Here is a 20,906-nt window from a genome sequence, read left to right as displayed (position 1 = left end):
CCCTGTTTTTGGTTTCAAATACAATCCACGAGTTCTTTGTGAGTACTAAGGTGCTTTACAAATCCAACATCATACTCTAGCAAAGCACAGGAGCAGCAGTGGACTTCCCTGAGCTCACTACTTAAGATGTTTAGAACTCCTGGTGTTGGGTGTAGCATAAGGAGATGAGGAGCACACAGAGCACTCTCTGTGTCTGCATCACTTCCAGCAGGTTATAGGGAGGAGCATGGGAATAAACACATTTTAGAAACTAGTCAAGACAAAATCGCACTACTTTGAGAAGGACACGGACAGAGAAATTAAAGGAGGAATACTGGCTAGTAACAAATTCTGCTGGTTCTGGAGGTGTACTAGGACACTAAAATCTGTAGAGGCTGCTTGTATGCAGCAGGACTGGAAGTCTTCAGGGGCATGGGACGCATACATATGCAAAAGGATGACATTAAATCCAAGGAATTTAAAGTGTCTCCAAAATTGGTACTAAGTACAGCTTTTCTTAAGTTCCTTTTTGTAATTATTTTCCATATCTAGAAGTGCATTTACTGTCATTATTTGTGTACTACAGGAAAGGACAGAACATTACCTATAAATACTTTAGAACAGAGAGGGTGGTTTTGCATATAAGAATGTTTTCTTTTCCTGTGTGAGTTTAATGGGATAGATGCCAATGCTTTTATGAATTATGAATGCAGCAGTCTTCTTTCCAAATGAAGATGCTGGAAGTGTGCCACTGGAATGAGGTGCTCATATTACATACTGCCAGCAAATTTCTGTTGCTTTAATGAAACCTAAATTACTAAAGCATTTTTCTTCTGAAAAACATTACTCTTGCCTACAATGACGTTGCATTGCATTTTCTCCTCTAGAATAAAAGAGGAAAGAATAATTAGGGTAGAAAGCAATGTGAATCACAGTTCTATCAGGGAAATTCATGTGCTACACCCCTGATGTAAACAGCTGTTTGTATACCACCTACCTTCCTCCTTCAATAAAACATAATCCAGCTTTATGACTTATCAGGCATTCGTTACTATTCTTATGCATAGGGTTCCCCCCCCCCCCCAATGATTCTCTTTTTAGCTACCTGAAACAAAGTAATTATTTAGAATAATTTAATCACCGCATTTTAAATGGAAATCTTGCTTGAGGAAATTTGTTCCCTATTTAGGAGCAGAATTTTGCACTTACATACAATTCAATTTCTATTAAATAAAGAATGTAATGACATTATGTAAAGTTGGAGGGTTTTTTCACTGAGTGACCTTAAGTCTCGAGAACACTTTTAGAAGAAGGGAAAGTATTAGTTTATGACCTTTGACAAATCTGGAGGTCAAATATCCCATGTGAAAAAGGTTCAGAGAAAGCGATTGATGCTGCAGTGCTTCATCTGCACAGGTTACAGAGCAGCCAGTAGTGCCACAGCTGCTCTTAGCCTGTTAACAGCCAATTGCAATGTAACTAACAAATCCTATTTAATTGTATGCATTAATTGCAATGTGCTACACATACCTTCACATTTTGTGCTCACAAGCGATCGGGTTTTTTTCTGCTAACATGTAGAAGGATTTTACAAGAGGATACAAAATGTTCTTTGTCTCAGATCATTTTAGTTCAATCAGCAATCCTTTCTGTTATTTCCAAATCTGAGCCACATCTCAGAGCTTGTGTGGTGGTATTGCAGTTTTGTAGGAGCATCTCAGACAAAAGGTGCAAGTTCTCTTGAATAACAGGGCTCTCTCTGCTGTTTTTCTTTGCAGTAACTCAGTATATAGTATGAATAACATTACTTCACACCAAGGGCTCAGTTCTAATGGTATCCCCTAGCTTCCAATTTGCATGCACATTTATTTTACACTACCTTAGAGTTAAAACAACGCAACAATATAATAAAGGTAAGTGCATAGAATAATAAATACTACTGAAACCATATTAACTCAGAAAAACATCAAAAAGGGAGAGAACAAAAAGCAGTGAAATTAGGTTAAAACATAAACTTGCAGAAGCTCTACGGGATTTTTTTTTTTTAAAAAAGCCTCAAGCACACAGTCACACTGTAACCCACCCGGTTATATTTCACAAATGGGGTGCCAAGTCCAACAACTTTAACGTTAAGCAGAACTCTGCACCCTTGAAAAATAATGGTAGCACTCCATGACATTAACTAGAACAAAATCAGGCCTTGTGAGTACCTTCTGTTTTTTCTATAATGCATAATATTACTGCATAGTGTTTTCTACTTGCATTTCTGTGAGTTGACAATATGCTTGCACGATTAAGATATAAAGCTAACAAATGTTTGAATTCAAATATTATTACAAACTAGAGAGAAGTCAGATAAAACCAGAGATTTTTTTATTGCACAAAATAAATTATATAGAAACAATGCAACAAAACAACTCGTATTGTAGGCTGCACAACAGATGTTACAACATGAATATATTTATTGCTTTGAGAAAGGAGCAATTCAGTGCTAGTAAGCAGATTAGTTATACTTCTTGCTCATCTAGATTTTTCATAAAATTAATCCAACTGGGCTAGAGGCATCTTGCAGCATACAGGTCAAGCCAAATTGTCATTTGTTATCAACCACTATAAAGGTGCTGTAAACCTTCTTGACATTAGCATGAAACACGTAATTTAACATCACCAGTACTGAGCCATACAGGTAGTTCACTGTCAGAAATATCATCACATACCTGATACATTTATCCACAAGATTCTAGAGGCCCATTTACAGGGTTTGCATCAGCTGTTGTTTCAAAATAAATCTTACTTACAAATGTTGATGCAGATTTGAACAGGCTTCACTCTACATCAACAGGCACGACCATGGGGTTTTGCCAAAAAAACCCCAAGTACCAGCACTTCCCCTTCCTAAATGTAAAATTGATCACTAGTGCTGATTCAGTTAAAAGTGTCTCATTTTTTTTAGGGCCACACTCAGATTCTAGATTAAAAAACTCCCCACATTCCTTTGGTAGAACTGGGTGAAATTTACAGTGCTTTTTAAGGTACTTAAAAACACAACATATTTGGTTCTTCAAAAGATACAAGCCTGCAGTACTGATATTGCACTCAGATCAAATGGATTTTAAACTGCTACTTTGTGGACCCTGAGATGTTGACCCTAATGAATTCCTACAGAAATTAGCTCTTAACAAAAATTATAAAAATGGACAATGTTCATGTAATAAAACACATCAAATCCTGATCAACTGCAGATCTTTGTGAAGCATGAACGTAAATGAGAGAATGCCATTTCAAGTGTTCATAATCTGAGTCAAATTCTCCCCAAATTAGTCAAGGACACAAGTATTTACTCAGTTGAGTTCCTACCAATGAATTCTACTGCTAGTGTACACACTCATTATTGCAGAACTTACTTATGAGAAGGTTAATATGATAAGAGTAAATTTAAACAATATTAGTCACCCATGAAAGGAAATTAAGTGAGGAAGTGGGAAGTCTGGCTCATTTCAAGTCTCAGCTACAAGGATAATTATGGAAAGTCACTCCACTGAGGTCAAGCTGAAGAACTTAACTGAGCATCAGACCCATGGAGTAGATCCCTGTAGAATCCCACTGAAATGAGCAAAGAGATTTTGGATTATACACTAATAACTACAAACAAATATGGTTGCCATTCTTTAATAAAATTATTTACTCTTTTTTTTTTTCTTCCCTGAAACTGTGTTAATGCATTATGATGAATCAAAATACAGTTGAAAGTAAGGTTTCAAATAGCTGCAAAATATTACAAGAAGTGAATGATTCTGAATTTAAAAAATAGTATTTGTACAAATTCTCAGAAACTTTAGTGATGCAATCATGTTCCACACATATACCCAGCAGCAGTTTCCTTTGAAGGAAGATAAGTATTAAACTTGACTAATCTTGCATACTTTTTCATCCAGGGGACTATTAGTTAAATACGTAAAATTCTGTCATCTTATAAAAATGTTAGTAAGCATAGTAAGATTCAACTAAACAACCAGATATACCCTGAAATGTCCTTTGAAACACATGCACCACAAAAAATGGTTAGCATTTTTTATACTTATTACGAAGTAGAAAAGTTATAAGGCAGGATGAAGCTAATATCGAAGATGAAAAACAGCACCACCAGCCTGTGTTCTGCCATTGCTTTCTGATTGGACACAGAATATATTATCATAGTCAGATACAACTGATTAAGGTGAGAAATGCATTTAGCCCAGCTGTACTAACTATACAGCTTCACACAGAATAAACATTCCATAAATCATCAGAAAATGCATTTGAGCACAAAAAAAAAAAATATGTAAGTGACTCTCTAAGCAGCATTTTGTTTTCTTTTTTTTTCCCAAAACATTAACATAGATAGATATTGGACTGATTAAATATCTACAAGTGCTTTTCCTTTACAAAAATACATATATTCTTAATAGTAGGATAGACTGTCATTAACAATGACCTGTGTTTTTTTCACTTCAATTTGAATGATTTATAAGCTAAATTTTACAACCACAAAAAGGTTTATTTGTAATAGGATGTTATCACTTTTGACAAAAAGCTTAAAACATTTTATATTTTAAAACAAATTAGCAACTTAAGATCACAATGTGTTCTATGAGCTCCTAAGTACTGTGAGGGCTGCTTTATTAAAAACTGGTAACTATTGATCAAATGCAAGGAAGCATTAGAACATTATTACTGCTCACAATAGGCTCCTTTCTTTTAACTTGGATCACAGCTTATATAAGGACACTTAGGCCCCAACACCCAAAAAAATCCATTGAGAGTAACTATATCATCTATTCAGTAGCCTGGAACATCCAACAATTCAGGCTTCGCATTAATTAAAAAAATGCAAAATACTTTCCTTTCAATAGTTAAGTCTGCAATAAGGGAAAAAATGATGCATTGCTTCATGTTGATGCTAAGAAGCTTCTAATTGAGAAAAAAAAAATATGTTCAGTAAGTATTTAGAATGAAATCTTTCAGCCAGCAAAATAATTAAATTGACCTATTACTTTCCAGTTTAGTTAATCACTATCCTGGAAAAGGAAATCAAGATAATTTGGATTTTTTTATTCTCTCTGTTTTATACTGAACAAGTAAAATAATTACTTCTTGTTAATCAATGGTCTTATGTCAAGGACAGCAATGCCATTTGCTAAAAAAATAGCTATAAAAATCTGTAAAACATACTTAATATCTTCTCATTATCCTCCAAATCTGTCCTTTCCACCCTCCAAAATATCACTGAACTACAACTAGAAACCCCGAAAGTAGCTTGGTGACTATTTTGTGCTTTGGAAGGTTTACAGGATTGACAGCATACTAAGTTTTTTGTTAGTTCACAGGCCAGGTATAGCAGACACATCAGTAAATGCAAGCCTTTGTGCTTTTCTTCAGGAACGTGAGCTAGGACTCAGAGCTACTCTATGTCCGTTAACTCAAACTTTATGCTATATTCCTGTTGTTTCTTTCCTTTTCTGATTTGTTTTGGAAACTGCAAGGTGTGCCTAACCCTTTAGCTTGGTGACACAGACAACTACCACTGGTTCAGTTCTGCTTGATTGACTCCAGGTGTACCTCTTGACCCCTCAGGCACTGCAGAAAAGTGTCAATGTCATATTCCAAGTCCATTTCTGGGTGGCGTTACCTTTGGTATTAAATAGGTCCCTTAAAACTATTAGGCAATCAGATTATCCATAAAAATAGTTTATTTTTTAAAAAAACTAAGTTTTTATGAACAAACTAAATATCTGACAACAAAGACTAATTTTAAATCAACTAGTATGTGATATTTTTCAGTAAAAATGGAGCATGTTTCATTTTACCACATCAAAATTCAGGAGACAACAGGAACAATATCTACTATACTCAATATAATACAAAACTGAATTTTAAGAGTAGAATACATCATAAAATATGTGACTTGCACTTTGACAATAAACATCTTCATTACAACTTCATTTGTAATAAAACCCTCAGTATGCTAAGTAGCAGCAAAAACATTTTATTGTGCAGCCACTTTGTATATTGTATAGTAACCTTCTCTCAACTCTTACTTCGCTTTACACTCACTGTCATGAGGAAAAAGGAAAATGCACAGTAGCTACTTCTGTTCACCTCATCCTGTCAACTGTCAACCATATTAGAAACAGTTCCTAAAAATACACGTAAAAGTTACTTCAAAGAAAAGTACCTAATGGTTCAGAAAAACATGAAAAGTCAAACCAGTGCCTACTTTTGGTTAAAATTAATGTAACAGCAAAAAACTATCACTTATAGACATCTTTCATTCCAGAATTTCTCCTCCATCCAGAGCTTACAGAACTTGGTCTCCTTCTGCAAATACAAAAGATAACCTGGACATTTCTACTCATGTATAGAGCTCCTCCAGAATTATAGAGACCTAAATTGCTTACTAGAGAATGAAACAACATCCTTACTCAGCTTTAGTGGAAAGCAACCTGAATGCAAAAGATTTATGGCACATACCTTGGATGGAAGAATCTGTCAGGAATTCATTAATTAATCAATTTCCTATTCTGGAATCTAAGGTTTTAATCTGACCTACAGACAGTGTAGACAGTAGGTAGAAAAGAAAATCAACAGGTAGATCTTCTTATGAAGAAAAATATATTAACATTACAAGATCATCATTTGAAGGACATTCCTGCAATGGATGTTTCAGCTGAGGTCTGAAGGTCAGACAACCCCTATGTGCCAAAATTAGAGGTAAATGTGCAGTTGGAAGCTTTCACATTTCCTTCAGGTGAATCAATCCCTTGGGTGTCTTGGAATTCATCCTGGAACACACTCCAGTAGACTACAATCCCCCCTCAAAGAAGTGCCTTCAGCTGAAACCCTTGTGGAAGCATGACCTTGCTCAAACTGGCTACAAAGGATTGAAAATGCAGAACTGTGAAAACTTTGCTGAAATCCATGAGAGCTGCCTGATTAATGAAACCTGTCAGCTGATACCTCATGTGCAATTTTACCTTTTTAAGTCCTAATGTTTTGACTTTCGGGTAGGAAATGGGGTGGGGTACAGGAATGGCCAAAAGATGTGCAAGAACTTAGAATTAATTACAGGAGCGAGGGTGCCTGTTGCGATATTTTAACTGAGAAAAATAATAAGATAACAAAGCATGAAGTAAAATGAGAGGGGAATATGCAGCATGATACATGCATTTTTGTAGGAAGCAAAGAGATGCCTTAAATCTGCCAGATTAAGAGAAGAAACTGGACCAAACTCTTGGATAAGGATGTTAAATCTTAATTGTCTTTGCAGTTTTCCAGGACAAAATTGACTTTGATCAGTGAATGTTATTAACCAGTATTTTATGCAGCCCCTCTATAATCAATTCCCAGTCTATTTATTTTGAGACTTAAGACTGGTTTTGAACAGCTTACCTGTTTTCTCTAGTATTTCTACCAGGCATAGTATCTGGCTGAGCTGGATGCTATGCCTTTTGCTGCAAGTCCTCTCAAGAATGATTGTTTTGGGGGGAGTGAATAAATGCCCCTTGTCTTCAGTTACATGAAAATGTAAAAAAACCCACAAACAATACAACTCAGTGATTAGTTCAATTAAAAGGACTATGCTATGGCCTGTTTTGTTATTTGAGAAAGCATCAGAGAAGGAAAAATTTTTACTTCTCTCACAAAGTCATGTGTAACAGCTATACATGGGAGAGATGAGATGAAACTCGGGACCGCTACTTTGTCTGCAGTAAGAGCCTAGCTTATATCTAAATGGAATAGGATCAATCTCTTTTCTCCTGCAGATACACTAGAACTGTTTGTGATAACAGCAGAAAAGTCAAGTCAAATTGCTGAAACCTATGGAGAAAAAAAGACCAAGATCCAGAATTAAAGGGTTCCTCATGCAGAAAATGGAACATTTTCAACATAAAAGTACTTATTTTAATGTAATTTCTACTGAGATAGGGTGGTTTTAATTTAAATTATCTAAAAGAACACATTTCTTTTTATCCTTTTTACTCATGAAAGCTTCTCAATACAGTATGTTTATGATATATTCTTGCTGAAAATATTAAGACCACAGATAAAATACAGATGCAAATATTACCCTGTCAAATGCAAATAATGGGCTTAAAAGGTATTCTGTATTAGTAATCAGGCACTTCACATTGTGTAACGTTTTCAGTAAAGATTATACTTCTATAATCTTTTTCTGTGTAACTGCAAGCTAGCTGACTATGCACAATATACTTCTAGCACTGCATACTCCTAGGACCCAAATCCCCAAAGCTTTCATGTGAACAATACCTACTATAGTGATGAGTCACTTCAGTCATTGTAGCAATCTTACTTGGTATTTCATTAAAAAAAATCCTTCATAGGACTAGGCCCTTAGCTACCAGGAGTGTAGTAATGCATCATGGAAGATACATTTTTTGATTAATCATCTAATTCCATATTGTTTGAGATATTGCAGGATCTTGTTTCTAAATTCTAGCTTACGGCTTGTTACTAGATAAATGCAGCAACCAGCTATGCCCAACAAAAGGTTGTTTATGATTTTCATTAATGAGTTTTTCACTTCTAGGGAAAAAAACCCAAGCAGCACCAAATGTGCTAAATAAGAGACAGCAAGGTTAGGTAGTAGTGCAGAATTTTTTAGGTCCCTCTGCAGTTAGATACTGCTAATATGGGAAAGTCATAGAAACACAGTGGCAGCAACACTTATTTTATATTCCTATGCTTTACAAGCATGCAGTGGTGACACTTTGTCATGGAAATGCTCAGAAAGTGTGACTATCCAGGCATCTGCTCTAGCATGGCATATGGTGCAGTCTGAAGGGAACGCTTAGGTACTCATTTCACTTTACCCCATCTTTGGCACACAGGAATCTGCAGACGCATTATCATATTCCTATGGTGCTCAGATACTCTTAATTGGCACAAATGAATTAAATATGCATATCTGTAGAGACATGGCACATATGTACTATATGAGAGAGAAATTTCCTGTAAAGAAGGCAATGCCTGTGTTACACAAGCTGCCCAGTTAAGATATGTATTTCACTGGCACTTCACTTTTACAAAAACTATTAAACTATAGCAGCACTCAGGCACCGTGCCATCAAATCAGAAATGCATAAAGTGTAGGTGGTTAGTTCATATGCATTTAATGCCACCATTCGCAGCTGGGAACGTTGGTTCAGATCTGTCAGTATTTTCCATGCTTAAAATGAAGATCTGCCTTCTGTAATCTAGCTTTAACTTGCATCAAGAAAATACCAGGAGTCAAAAGCAATGTCCAACTCTGATTGTGAAAATTCACGGTTCTCTAAATTATGAATACAGGAAGTTATCAAACAGTCAAAGAAAGCTTCTATTAGTTGCAATTCCAAAGCCAATGCAAAATAGTGCTGTTCCAAGGGTCCTGTTGGGTGGATGGATTAAAACTTACATGTTCCTGTCTTTTTAAAACAAGTCTGTTCAAATTTGTCAAAACAGCAAACACAATTGTTGAGAAAAAAATTGTGCCCTGAACCAGGCAGAAATTATCCTTAAGCATCCTAGCATTAGTTTTGTGATAAACTGAAACAGGTATTTTATGTCAAGCAAATCTACAGTGAAAATTCTGGTATAAAAACACGTGAAATATATAAAAACTGTAAGGTGTAATTTGTATGTGCATGTAAATATTTACAAATAATGTCCTATTTCTACTGTACAAAACAACTGTATATACTAAAGAGAAGAATGATTTTTCAATCAGAAAGCATGCTCTGCTCTTCCAAGCTGCTCCGTGAGGAGGACCTCTATATATACAAAGAATCTATTTTTTCCCTAGAGACTCTGCAGAGAAGGGCCCTCCCTACCGGGAGTATCTTCCTTCTGTCAAGTAGCGCATCACAGACTGGGTGGGCAGAAGGATGTCTGCTCCCTGCAGCCAGCACGTGCACCCCTGCTCGTTTCTGGGCAAACCAGTGCCTGTATCGGCCAGCATGCTGTGCCTGCACAAAGGGGCAGCAGCTTCTTCCTAAACGTTTTTCTTCCCCAGTTCCACTGGCATCTGCACAATATGTGCAACCTTGACCTGCAATGGCAGGGTTCCTAAACAGACTGCTACCGACAGCATCTTGATTTCTGCGTGTCATACGGGCTTTGGAGTGCAGTGGTAGAATTCAACCCAACTACATGGGATTCCTCGAGTCATCAATGTTAGAACTCCTAACAACACGAAAGGGGCCAGATTTAATCCACAACATGCTTATTCCTCCTAAGAACATACTATTGTACATGAACATAAACTTACAAATGAATTACAGCCTTGCATCTATCTTTTATATTTGATCCCAAGAAAGAATTTTCACTTTGTCTATCTAAGAATGATCAGTTCACTCTACAGCAGCTTGTGAAAAATTGATTTGATTCCTTTTTGCTGTATGCAAAAGGCATAAAGAAAGTAAATAGGTATCTACAACACTAGCAGGCATGTACTAAATAGAAATTACGTAATGAGACTGAACTATAAGTATCTCCAGAGAATCTGATCAGAAAAACTCAACTGACTTTTAAGCAAAGACAACGGAAGACAGAAAACATACGCATTGCTATGCTCCCTGCAACATTACCAAAAACCCCAGCATCCCATAATAGAACCATTATGCTTGCAATACTTAAGGCAACAATCACTTTTTATCCAGCACTACCAGGTCTTACGAAAAAAAAGATGACCTGAACAATTATTTTGGTCAGACTGCTTATCTTCAGTATTGCATTACCTCTAATTTTATGGAAATAGCTTTATGACATTACTTTAACTAATGAAAATTTCTGTAATGAATTCTAAACTCCAGATAGTCACAAGAGATACAGTATGTAATTAAAGCTATATATTATTTTTGTCTTAGCATATTATAGACCTCTATTCAATCTTAAAAGGAAATGTTTACTATGAAAAGTAATAATTATGTAAAATTTTGCCTTGGTCATAATTTTGTAGTGGAATTTATTTGTTCCATATACATTTATATTATTTTAGATTCATTGTTATGGAGGTTTTATTAGAAGAAATGTAATCTGACCAGAAGCCAGTTTTCCAAAAATAGCTAGTATCCCATATTCCAAACTTTAGGGAAACCATCAGAAAGTGCAATCAGAAAGGCTGCAATGCTTTTAAGCAATATTAGCAATTTAGAAGATTTAAAATTACTATTTTGAATTATCATGTTCTACATCTCTTGTTCAGTGTAATTAATCTTCATTCACTGCAAAAGGACTGTTGCACACTCATGAGTGAGCTATACCTGGACCCATGAGAACCTTATCAAGGAAAAGGTAGTGGCCCAATCACCACTTTTCTAAATATATTTTCTATACAAAATATTGTCAAGGTATAATCCTTAGTTATTTGTACAGTACTCTATGATTTAAACAACAATATTCAGTAAAATAGTTAAGTGTGTGAAACTGCAACACCACATGAATGAGCACTCTGCCATTTTGCTAGTGTAATCAAAATATTAGGACCAGAAAAATTTTCTAACACGCAAGCAAAAATATTCCATAGTTTTTGAGTCTTGACTGTACACTTCATGATTTTGGCTATGATTTGCAGCACACTCTTAAGATACACAAATATCTTATGCACATTTCAGTAGCAGAATGGCACTTGGCTTGCTCTAATAGAAACAACAGAGATGCAACTGACAATTTTAAGAAAGACAATGTCCTTATTTGCATGCTGAAATTCTGGCTGTGTCCCCCCAATCCAGGCACATCCATTCATTGTGCAATCTGTCGATGGGTAAACAAATAGTGCAGGATTCATCTCAGTGGGATCTGGCCCTTTGGTCTAACCGAAGTCAATTCTAGGTCGATACTGAAGTACCATAGGATAAGACTGAAAACAAAAGCAAGGGAAAAACAACAACAAAAACAGACAAGAAAACATGAAGACATGATTCATAAACAATACAAAGAAAATGCAATTAAAGACTACTTTAAGAATAGCCAGACCTTATCTCTAAGACAGATGTATACGACAATTTATATGAAATAATCCCATACATTGTAACAGTTAAATCCATCCCTGTACTTCAAAAATCTATTAGGTATTTGTCACTGATACACAATTTCTGTATCTGCTTTTATATGTTTCAATATTTATGGTTTTTTACATTTATACTTGGGAGTGCTCAAACAAGTCTTATTTCTGTGTTGCTGTGTTTTATAAAAAGCAATCTTGACATTTTATACTTTCTAAATCAAAGTATATTTACAGGTGATGTACTTTGAAATTTATATACAGAGGTTCCACAGCTAAACTATAAAAAAAGGTCATATTGCTGTCAGCTGGTTTTCTGAGAGATGAGGGCTACCTTCTCCCCCAAATCCAAACTCCTTAGCCTCAGATTTAGCGATAAATTTAAATTAATTCCTACTGAGAGAAAAAAAAAAAAAAAGGCAAATCAGCTTCTTGGATCCTTAAATTGGACAAAACTGTTGTGGAATGGAAGGCAAAAGTGGATGGGTTTCCCAAAAGGGCTGCAGAATATCTGGGTGCTTCTTGCTCAAACTGTTGTTTTACACAATCTCTTATTTTTCAGTCTGTCAGCATTTCATTTAGTCTCAAGTTTTCCTCTTAACTTCATTAGCCTATAGGATATTTTCTATAGCATAAAACCCTGGCAAATCTCATTGACTCAGCAGCTGTATGGCCTTAAATATCTCTCTGCCCCCAGACAGAGAAACAAAGGCAATTTAAGGTTTTTTTTTAATTGCAAATTTGGAAATAAAAAGAATTATTACAGCAGCTATCATTAAAACCAGAAATATTTTGCTGCATCCTTCAAATGCAACAGAGATGAAGAAACAAAGATATAGCTCCAGAGACCTAGGGGGTTAATAAACTTTCCATGACACGGTGGTGAAATATCACCTGAACGAAATGTGATCACACTTGCAGGGGATTTACAAACTGGAGTGCAGAGAAATCACAAGGTAAACCCAGAGGTGTTCACAGTATCAGGAGTGCTTAGGAGAGAAGACAGAGAGCACTGTGTGTAGTCTGCATGTGCAATTAACAAACATGCATCTGCAGTATCATAAATTACTTGGTCTCTGATTAATTTTTTCTTTGCACAGGATACGACTACCATATTATTTAAATGCTATTTCACATGGTTTTCACTTTGAGTATGTAAATTGTCTCTAGAAGAGTGCAGATCTAATTGGAAGTGCACACAGGCAGAGACAGAGCAATCACCACACTGAAACTGCCAAGTAAACCAGTGAGTCTCAGTGGTTTAGCAAAAAAAATCACAAAACTGTACGAATAAAATGTACTATGCTGAGGCAATTCTAATTATTGAAGGAGGCATGAGTGCAGTAGTTCACTTCCATCACTAGTGGGGAGAGACCCTCTATCACTAGCTCTAATTTTTTACTCTAGACAAAAACAGTATTTCAAACTTGCAAAGTAACTTTCAGAAATCAGTTCAAATCAAAATTCCCAATGAGGAAACTGAAATACTGTTTCAAATAGTATTGGGAACCAGATGGGTCAGTGAAACTTAGAAATCAGCTTTAGTTTGCAGGTTCTGGAGGTTTTGCTTCTAGAGATTATTCCATTTCTAATTTTAAAAATGTGAAAGGAACAGTTTAGAAAAATCTAACATTTGTTTACTCCATTAAAAAGAACATATGAATTCCCATAAAGAGATGGAACCAGTGTAGCCTCTTTTAATTCACACTCTTCAGTTTTGATCCCTTGCCAATGCTGCTTAGTTAGAGGAATGAGATAGGAAGAGGAAGATAATCCTTTGAGGCTGATATGGATATCAACCTATAGAATGATATCACTCAAAAAAACCACAAACAAAAACCAGCCTAATGTAAAATAAGAGAAACCCTAAGCCCTTTAAATAAAGTTTGTGCTGCAGGAATGAAAATGCTCAGGCCTTGCTCACAGAGTTTTAGCACTTTGTAGTGAGGAATTATAAAAATTCCACAAGTTGAATTACAATGGAGGTGCTGACAGGACCTTAATGACTGTAATATGTACAGTCGTGAGTGCCTCTTACCTGATAAAAAGTGCCATCCTGTGAGCAGACTTGCGAAGATGAGCAGTTCTGACACCGAAACTGCGAAGGAGATGATTTTCTGATCAGATAAGAGGCATCCACAGCTGGACATACACATTTACCATTTATTGATTTTTTAAAAAAATTTTTAAATGTAAAGGTTACAATCAACTTGTTTGAAAACAGGAAAGATTTGTTTAATGAATAACATTTTTCCCTTTACTTGTCTACCTCATATAAGGTCCACAGCTATGCCAGTAAAAGCTCATGGCCAATAGTACCAAAGATGAAGCTAATGGATTCACTTGATCTTCATTTGGAAGAAGAGACTGTTAATTAATTAGTATTGCAATTTCATTGAGGTGAACAAAATCATACAAGCCTAGATATTACTGGATTTATTACCAGCACAATGAAATTTTTAGAGGTTTTACTCATCTCTGACTTCAGGGGAGTGATTTAGAACTACGTAAAAGAGAAGATGAACACATACCTGGCTATGCTGTATGTATATAAACACAACTTACAAACTTAACCAGGAGCTGTCAGCTCTTGCATTCACTAAATGTTAAAAAATATAGTTCTGAGATTTTTGAAAAATTTTCACCAGTACTATCTTTTTGTCAAGATCATAGTTACTGTTGCTTCCAATTTCATGCAGCTGCCAAAAGTCTATTTGTAGGCAAAGGCTGCAGGATAAAATGCCATGAAAAAAATCCATTATCACTGAAATTGTTGCCTCAACACTTCCTACTAGTGCAGCCAATGCTAACAAAAATACAAGATGGCAAACCAAACAAACATCCAGTGGTTTCAAGGCAGTATTGGAAAAAATTCTAGTTAAAGCTCCCTTACTTGCACAGTATTGGGGTTTCAGCAATCACCAAATTTCAGAGCAATATTACTTTCAAATTTAATGAATACTTGCCTATATACACTGACCTCCTTAGTTCCTATCAAAATCTATCCTTCTCCCTCCAGCTTCAGATTAAGGTAAAACTTTAGGAAACTTGTGAATTGTTAACTCTAGTGTGTTTAATCCTCTGTCTTCTCTGTCTGTGTCCCAGTGCTTTTTATTCTGAGCACCAGGAAGCTTATAACAAAAAAGAATAGAGGAAATTTGGAATTTTCTTCAGATCAGCACATTAAGGTATGTTAAATGCTTAACCTTAGCTGCACTCCAATTTAGGCTCCAATAGTAACGATAGACAAACTTGCATATGCTACAAAGCAATAAAAAGTGAAGAACAATCAACAGGCACACACAAACAAATGTAAAAAAGAAAGAGAAGAAGAGAGGATATGACTTCTAACAAAAAAAAATTAAATATACAAGGCAATACTAAATCAAACTGAGTATCAGTCCTGAAAAAAAAAAGGCTTTTAAAAAGTTAAATACTGCAATTCTAAAATATACGTATGCAGCAAGGAAAACCCATCTGGCTGTTATCTGAATGTTATTGTTACACAGTGTATCTAAAAAGAATAGATGGTATTAAGAGAAACAGTAATAAAACAATTAGATTTCACCAGTAATTTTTCAGTGTCACTTTCAGTTTATTGACTGAATAAAACAGGTTCTTACTGAAGAACTTCTGGATGCAGATTCCCCAACTATTGTAACTCAAAAGGCCACCAAAAGCAAATTTGCTGAAAAAGCACAAGGGCTTGGGTTTTCAATTACTTGACTTAAAACTCTGAGGAGAACTTGCATGTACACATTTTATATCTGTTATTTTGAAGTTTCAGAATCTACACAATATATGTGCTGCAGGGTTTCACCCATAGGGTTTTACATAAGAAATTCAGAAAACATGCAAAATGCATTTTTAAATAGGGTTTTTTTGGAAGGGTCATGGAATATATTCTGGCCTAAGATGTGAAAGCATGTATAGTCTCTATAATGAATATACCAAAACATCATTTATCAATAATGTAACAGCATTTACGTTTTCGCCTCTTAGTCTCCATCTTGTCATATAGATGAATTCCATAGTATGATCCTTCCCCATGATTTCTCCGTTGCATAGTACATCCAGCTTAAAATATAACAGAACAAACAGTAAGACAAAGGGATGCAGAATTTTAATGTCTAAATGAACTGCTAAGTGACTCTCCAGAGTTAATCTCTCCACTCCTATCACTATACAACAATTCCATCAGACATGTATATCAAACCTGGATGAATACAATATGCTGACAATATGCTATTTTTTGCACTGGTATTCAACTGGTATTTTTTCACTTTTGTGGTTTTATTTGAAGTGTGGAGAGAAGAAAGTCTGCTACCAAGGTATGAAATCAGCAGACAAACATTCCCTATATTTAGCTACACTACACAGTATCTGTTTGAAGAGAAAGCCTTGTGCTGTATTTTGAAGGCCATCTTGCTATGCCAGTGCTCTTTCAAACCCAAAGATACAAACCAGAAGTACTGTAATTTTCATTTAAAAAAATAGATTATAAAGAAATTTTTAAAAATTAGTTTAAAAATAATTATAAATTATAAGAAAAATGCACTTCAAAGTACACAGACATTCATTAACTGAAAGCAAAAGACAGGAAAAAAAATGATCTTACTGTGAAAAATTTCCAGTTTAAACTGTATTATAGCATCTTACTAGTGCCTGCCACTGCAAATGTTTGTCAATATTTTCATTACTAGAGCTATGTTTTCTGGTTTTTAGACAGAAAAAAAAAGTCAAAATTTTGAAGTAAGCAGATTCTTTGTAACACAAGGCATTAAGGTACCAGACAGATTAAAAACCAAATAACACCAAAAAGGCTGGTCAGCATGTCATGACACTGTGACAAATTCCTGTGTATAGCTATAAACCTGTGCACCAAACCTAACTCAGCCCTACCCCTGACTGAATCTGGCCTACCCTGCTGCTTGTGCTAAAGGCAACCTGCCCTTCATGGAGCCTTTGGCTCCTGTAAGAGAACAGGCTGAAGAAATAGTCTGGCTTCAGTCTAAATTCCTGTATCCCTGGAAAAAGGGGAAGTGGGTTTAAACATGGTTGAATTTCACAGAAATGTATTATGTTGCAGGGAAATAAAATACAAGCATCTTTCTTTCAAATGTACCTCATAGGAACTTGGAAGTTTTAATTTTAAGCTGAGAAACTTTTTGATAGTTCCCACGGTCACTCGAGTAGAACAGCGGATAAATTTCTTCATTAAACCCTACAGCAACAGCAACAAATCAGAAAAGACATGTTAGAAATTCTGGAAAATGTGAGCAATCTTTAGGGCAAGAACAGCTGTAACTGATACTTTTTTCAATCAGTAACCAGTTTTACTGCACTCTCTTCTAATTCATAATGACACCATAGGTTCCTTTTTGTTCACTTGTTTTCAAAATTTAAAAGATGACAAGCAAGTTCATTTGACCCGTCTCTGGTTCTAAAGACATTTCTAAAAGATACAAAAGGGAGGAAAGAAAAAAACCAAAACCCAGCTACCATCAAAACCACCAAAACCCCCAGAAGAACTTAAATAATCAATGTGTTTGTGTTAGTTATGCTGGGGGTCAAACAAATGTTGCATTCCTTAGAAGAGTTAAGAACCTCCAAAGTTACACATGTAACATAATACACAGAAAATATAAGTAGTTTCATTAGAAAAGTTCTTAAATATATTTTTCTTATTATTCTGCTATTTGCAATTTAATAAAATGTTATTAAAATCTAAGGTGATTTCTAAAGATTTTCTAAAGACTTTTGTCTAGACTCAGTATGTTAGGTAATCCCCTTCAGGAACAGAACCCAAATATCCCTAATTCTTAAAACAGCAATTGGCAGGTATTACTCTACACGTTTTGCAGACTGAAGTGACCTCCCCAAGGCCATAGACAACATACCAGAGTCAGGTCTACAGCTCAGAAAATCTGGATCCCAGTCATTCAGTGCACAACACATTTGATAAGCAGGTTCATTCTGGCACGTTAAGACAGTGATCCTGAAGGTGTGAGGCAGCTCACCTACAGCTACCTTCATAAGTACCTCTATGGTATGCTGTAATCTGTTGTGTAATGCACTTATATACCATCAAGGCTGTAGACCACAAAACTGTAACCCAGACACAAAAAAAATTCCACTGTCACAGATGGATTTCTGTACAGAACTGTATTTTTTACAAAATATCAAAGATACACTGAAATGCCTCTAACAGAAGGACAAAATAAGTGTGGAGTGGGAACAGGTCACCACATTAAAGTTTATTTTTAATGGTTATAAAATCATTTGGTTCCTGTAAGATGCTATTCTGTCATCAATAACTACAGCACTGTTTGTTTGCTACTCACTTTGACGACATTATCTCCTGACTGCCCATTGTTGCGTAAACAGTCGAGGCAGATTGCAATCTGTGGGTCACTCCTGTGATAGTCTTTATCTTCTTCATTTTCATCACACTCCTCATCTACTTTGGGTTTATCAGCTTTTGGACTTCCATCTGTAAAATACAAAGATCATATTATTTAAGTATAAAGTAATTAAAAATCACATATTTGAGAAAAAAGGCATTTTATGAGCCATACTTTTTCTTCACATTAAATTTACACAATTCTAACTCAGTGCATTCTTAAATTGACCAATTTAAAAATCTTTGAAAACAAATTTTTACTACTGAAATTTTAATGCAATATGCAAGCAACAGATTTCTATGGAACAGAAAATTAGTCAGTGGACTATATCGGGTATGGCTGTCTACATCTGATATGTCCAATAATTAAAACCCTGCAACTGTGCATGCATCAGGATCTCTCAGACACATAAACCTAGTGTAAGATGTGGCAGTTCACTGACAAACATAATGTTTTAAAATAAACAATGGAATAACCAATCCCAACATTTGTATATCAAAGTAACACAGTGAATCAATTCCTATTAACTGTCTGTCACAATAATCCAGGGAAGACAAGTTCCTGTAATGTAATCATGAGGTAAATTAAAGCTTAGATTTCATCCACTTTTGACCTGATCTAAGTAATGCCACTGTAAGAACTCCAGGTGCTTCTCCCCAGAAGGATTTTACAGCTATATAGCCATATATTTACTTATTCCCCCTTAAAACCAAAAAATACAAAGAAAAGAGGAAAGCTCTGTGAATTTTTTAGCAGAGCTTATATAAATTACATAATCGCATATCATGTGTTATCCCCTTTCACTCATGCTGTTAACATGTTCTATTGGTTCCTTGTTTAAAACCCTTTGGAAAAGGAAGCATCTCGTACAGTTTAGCAAGGCTTAGCAAAGTTGAGCACTCAAATGCTAAGACTAGCAACTACATCTAGATAAGGCTGCAATGTATGTAAATAACAACCATAAAACGGAATAAGTTTCACAGATTTAGAATACAGTATACAATAATCTTATTGTATACATGTGGTTTTTTTCTGTATCCCCCACTTACTCATTTTGATTTAAAACAAAGGCTGCTCTCTGTTGGAATAAAACACTATCACAATTAACTGGAATAAGCTGCTTTCACATTTTTAAAAAAACTTTCAGATCAAGTTCTGCTGCTTTCCTACACTTACAAGACTTCTAAAGGAATTTAGAAGAGTTCAGATGAGAAAATAGAATGTAAACTTTAATAAATACCAAGCCATGACTAAGTTTCTTGACACAGTAATTAGTTCCCTTTGTCAGTTTACATATTCTAGATGAGTTTTAAGGTATATTCATTACTTTTCTCTCTTACAGTTTTTAAGTTTTCAGTAATTATAAAAGACTTGTCCCCAAGTCCCTACTGATGCATTTAGTTGAATTTGTATCATACATACATTTTGTTCCTATCATCTTCCTATGAACAGAATTTACAGTATCAAACTAGATTCTTTTGCCTTTTTTTTTTCTGAAAGTCCAGGAAGCAAACTCTATTAATTCAGCAGGTGCAGTTTACCTGTCACAAGCATTTGTTCAGTTCAGGCTGGAGAGTACCAATGAGTATTTTTTCTCTGCACCATGGTATGTTTCATCTGTCAACTCTTTCTGGCAACCACTCTCCTCCTGGAGTCACCTATGCCTGAGATACGCTTTATTGTTTGGGGATTTTTTCCTTCTGGTATGTGAAAATTTTAAGTCCTGGGATTTTTTTACAGATCTTAGATGCTTGGGTTGGGAACTGTGCTGTGACCTGTGGCACAGGACATAACTGACAGACTCTTGAACTACAGGGGCAATGTGATTGCAGGGCATGGTACTGACCACTGAAACAGTCTCTTCTAACTGAAATTACTCTCAGCAAATAATTTCTTCCCAGGCAAGATTCTAAATGCTTGTTTATGGCAGAAAATAGCTTAAGTGCTCATATTTTGACTCAATGAGTTGTCATGACTTTTGAATGGTTTATAGAGACAAAGTTCCATAGCCCCAGGATACAGTCACTAATGGAGTTGGATACATCTGTAGCTACTAAGAAGTGTATTTGGTGAGTTAGAGCTTTCCTCTCATTAAAAAACAATCCAAGATCTCACTATCCTTATTAACTCATCTCCATAAGGTTTACCATTAAATCAGGAGAGGAAGGTAAGAACCAGAAAAGTAAGTTGGTGAAAAGTACATTCTACAAATTCACAAATTGTCTGTTAATTCTTTCTATGTATATAGCAGAATACCATTTTCTAAACAGTCAAGAAATGTCTATATCTCACAAAAAAATATTCTAAGTATTTTTAAAACTGAACAGGTATGCACTACATAGTATACTGTAGTCAAGTAACATAATTTAATCTAAACTGTTCTGCAGTTTTTAATTTATTTATATAATGGAGAAATTACATTGTCCCTTACAATGGATGCCAAATGCAAATCAACAAAACTTGTGAGAAAGAAAATGAAATGT

At 35.3% G+C, this 20,906-nt stretch overlaps 1 protein-coding gene across 3 annotated transcripts in view; it reads right to left on the bottom strand.

Annotated features, from left to right (window-relative positions):
* Positions 1-2,330: 2,330 nt before the first annotated feature.
* Positions 2,331-20,906, bottom strand: part of PCGF5 (polycomb group ring finger 5) — a 68,220-nt gene continuing 49,644 nt past the window's right edge. For 2 of the 3 annotated variants that reach the window (XM_042018951.1, XM_042018952.1), the window contains 5 exons: positions 18,364-18,512; positions 17,145-17,243; positions 16,007-16,096; positions 14,058-14,117; positions 2,331-11,875 (listed from right to left, as the gene is read on the bottom strand). In XM_042018951.1, the coding sequence (XP_041874885.1) occupies positions 11,828-11,875; positions 14,058-14,117; positions 16,007-16,096; positions 17,145-17,243; positions 18,364-18,512 (446 nt within the window). In that variant the 3' untranslated portion in view covers positions 2,331-11,827. The remainder of the gene's footprint in view (positions 11,876-14,057; positions 14,118-16,006; positions 16,097-17,144; positions 17,244-18,363; positions 18,513-20,906) is intronic. The other variant, XM_042018953.1, reaches the window with a different exon arrangement.

Source organism: Corvus kubaryi, unplaced genomic scaffold (genome assembly GCF_017639235.1).
Source record: "Corvus kubaryi isolate FWS band 111438036 unplaced genomic scaffold, C.kubaryi_AGA036_p1.0 138, whole genome shotgun sequence".
Lineage (NCBI taxonomy): Eukaryota > Metazoa > Chordata > Aves > Passeriformes > Corvidae > Corvus > Corvus kubaryi.
Note: the sequence above shows the minus strand (reverse complement) of the source record. Positions and strands in the feature narration are given on the sequence as shown.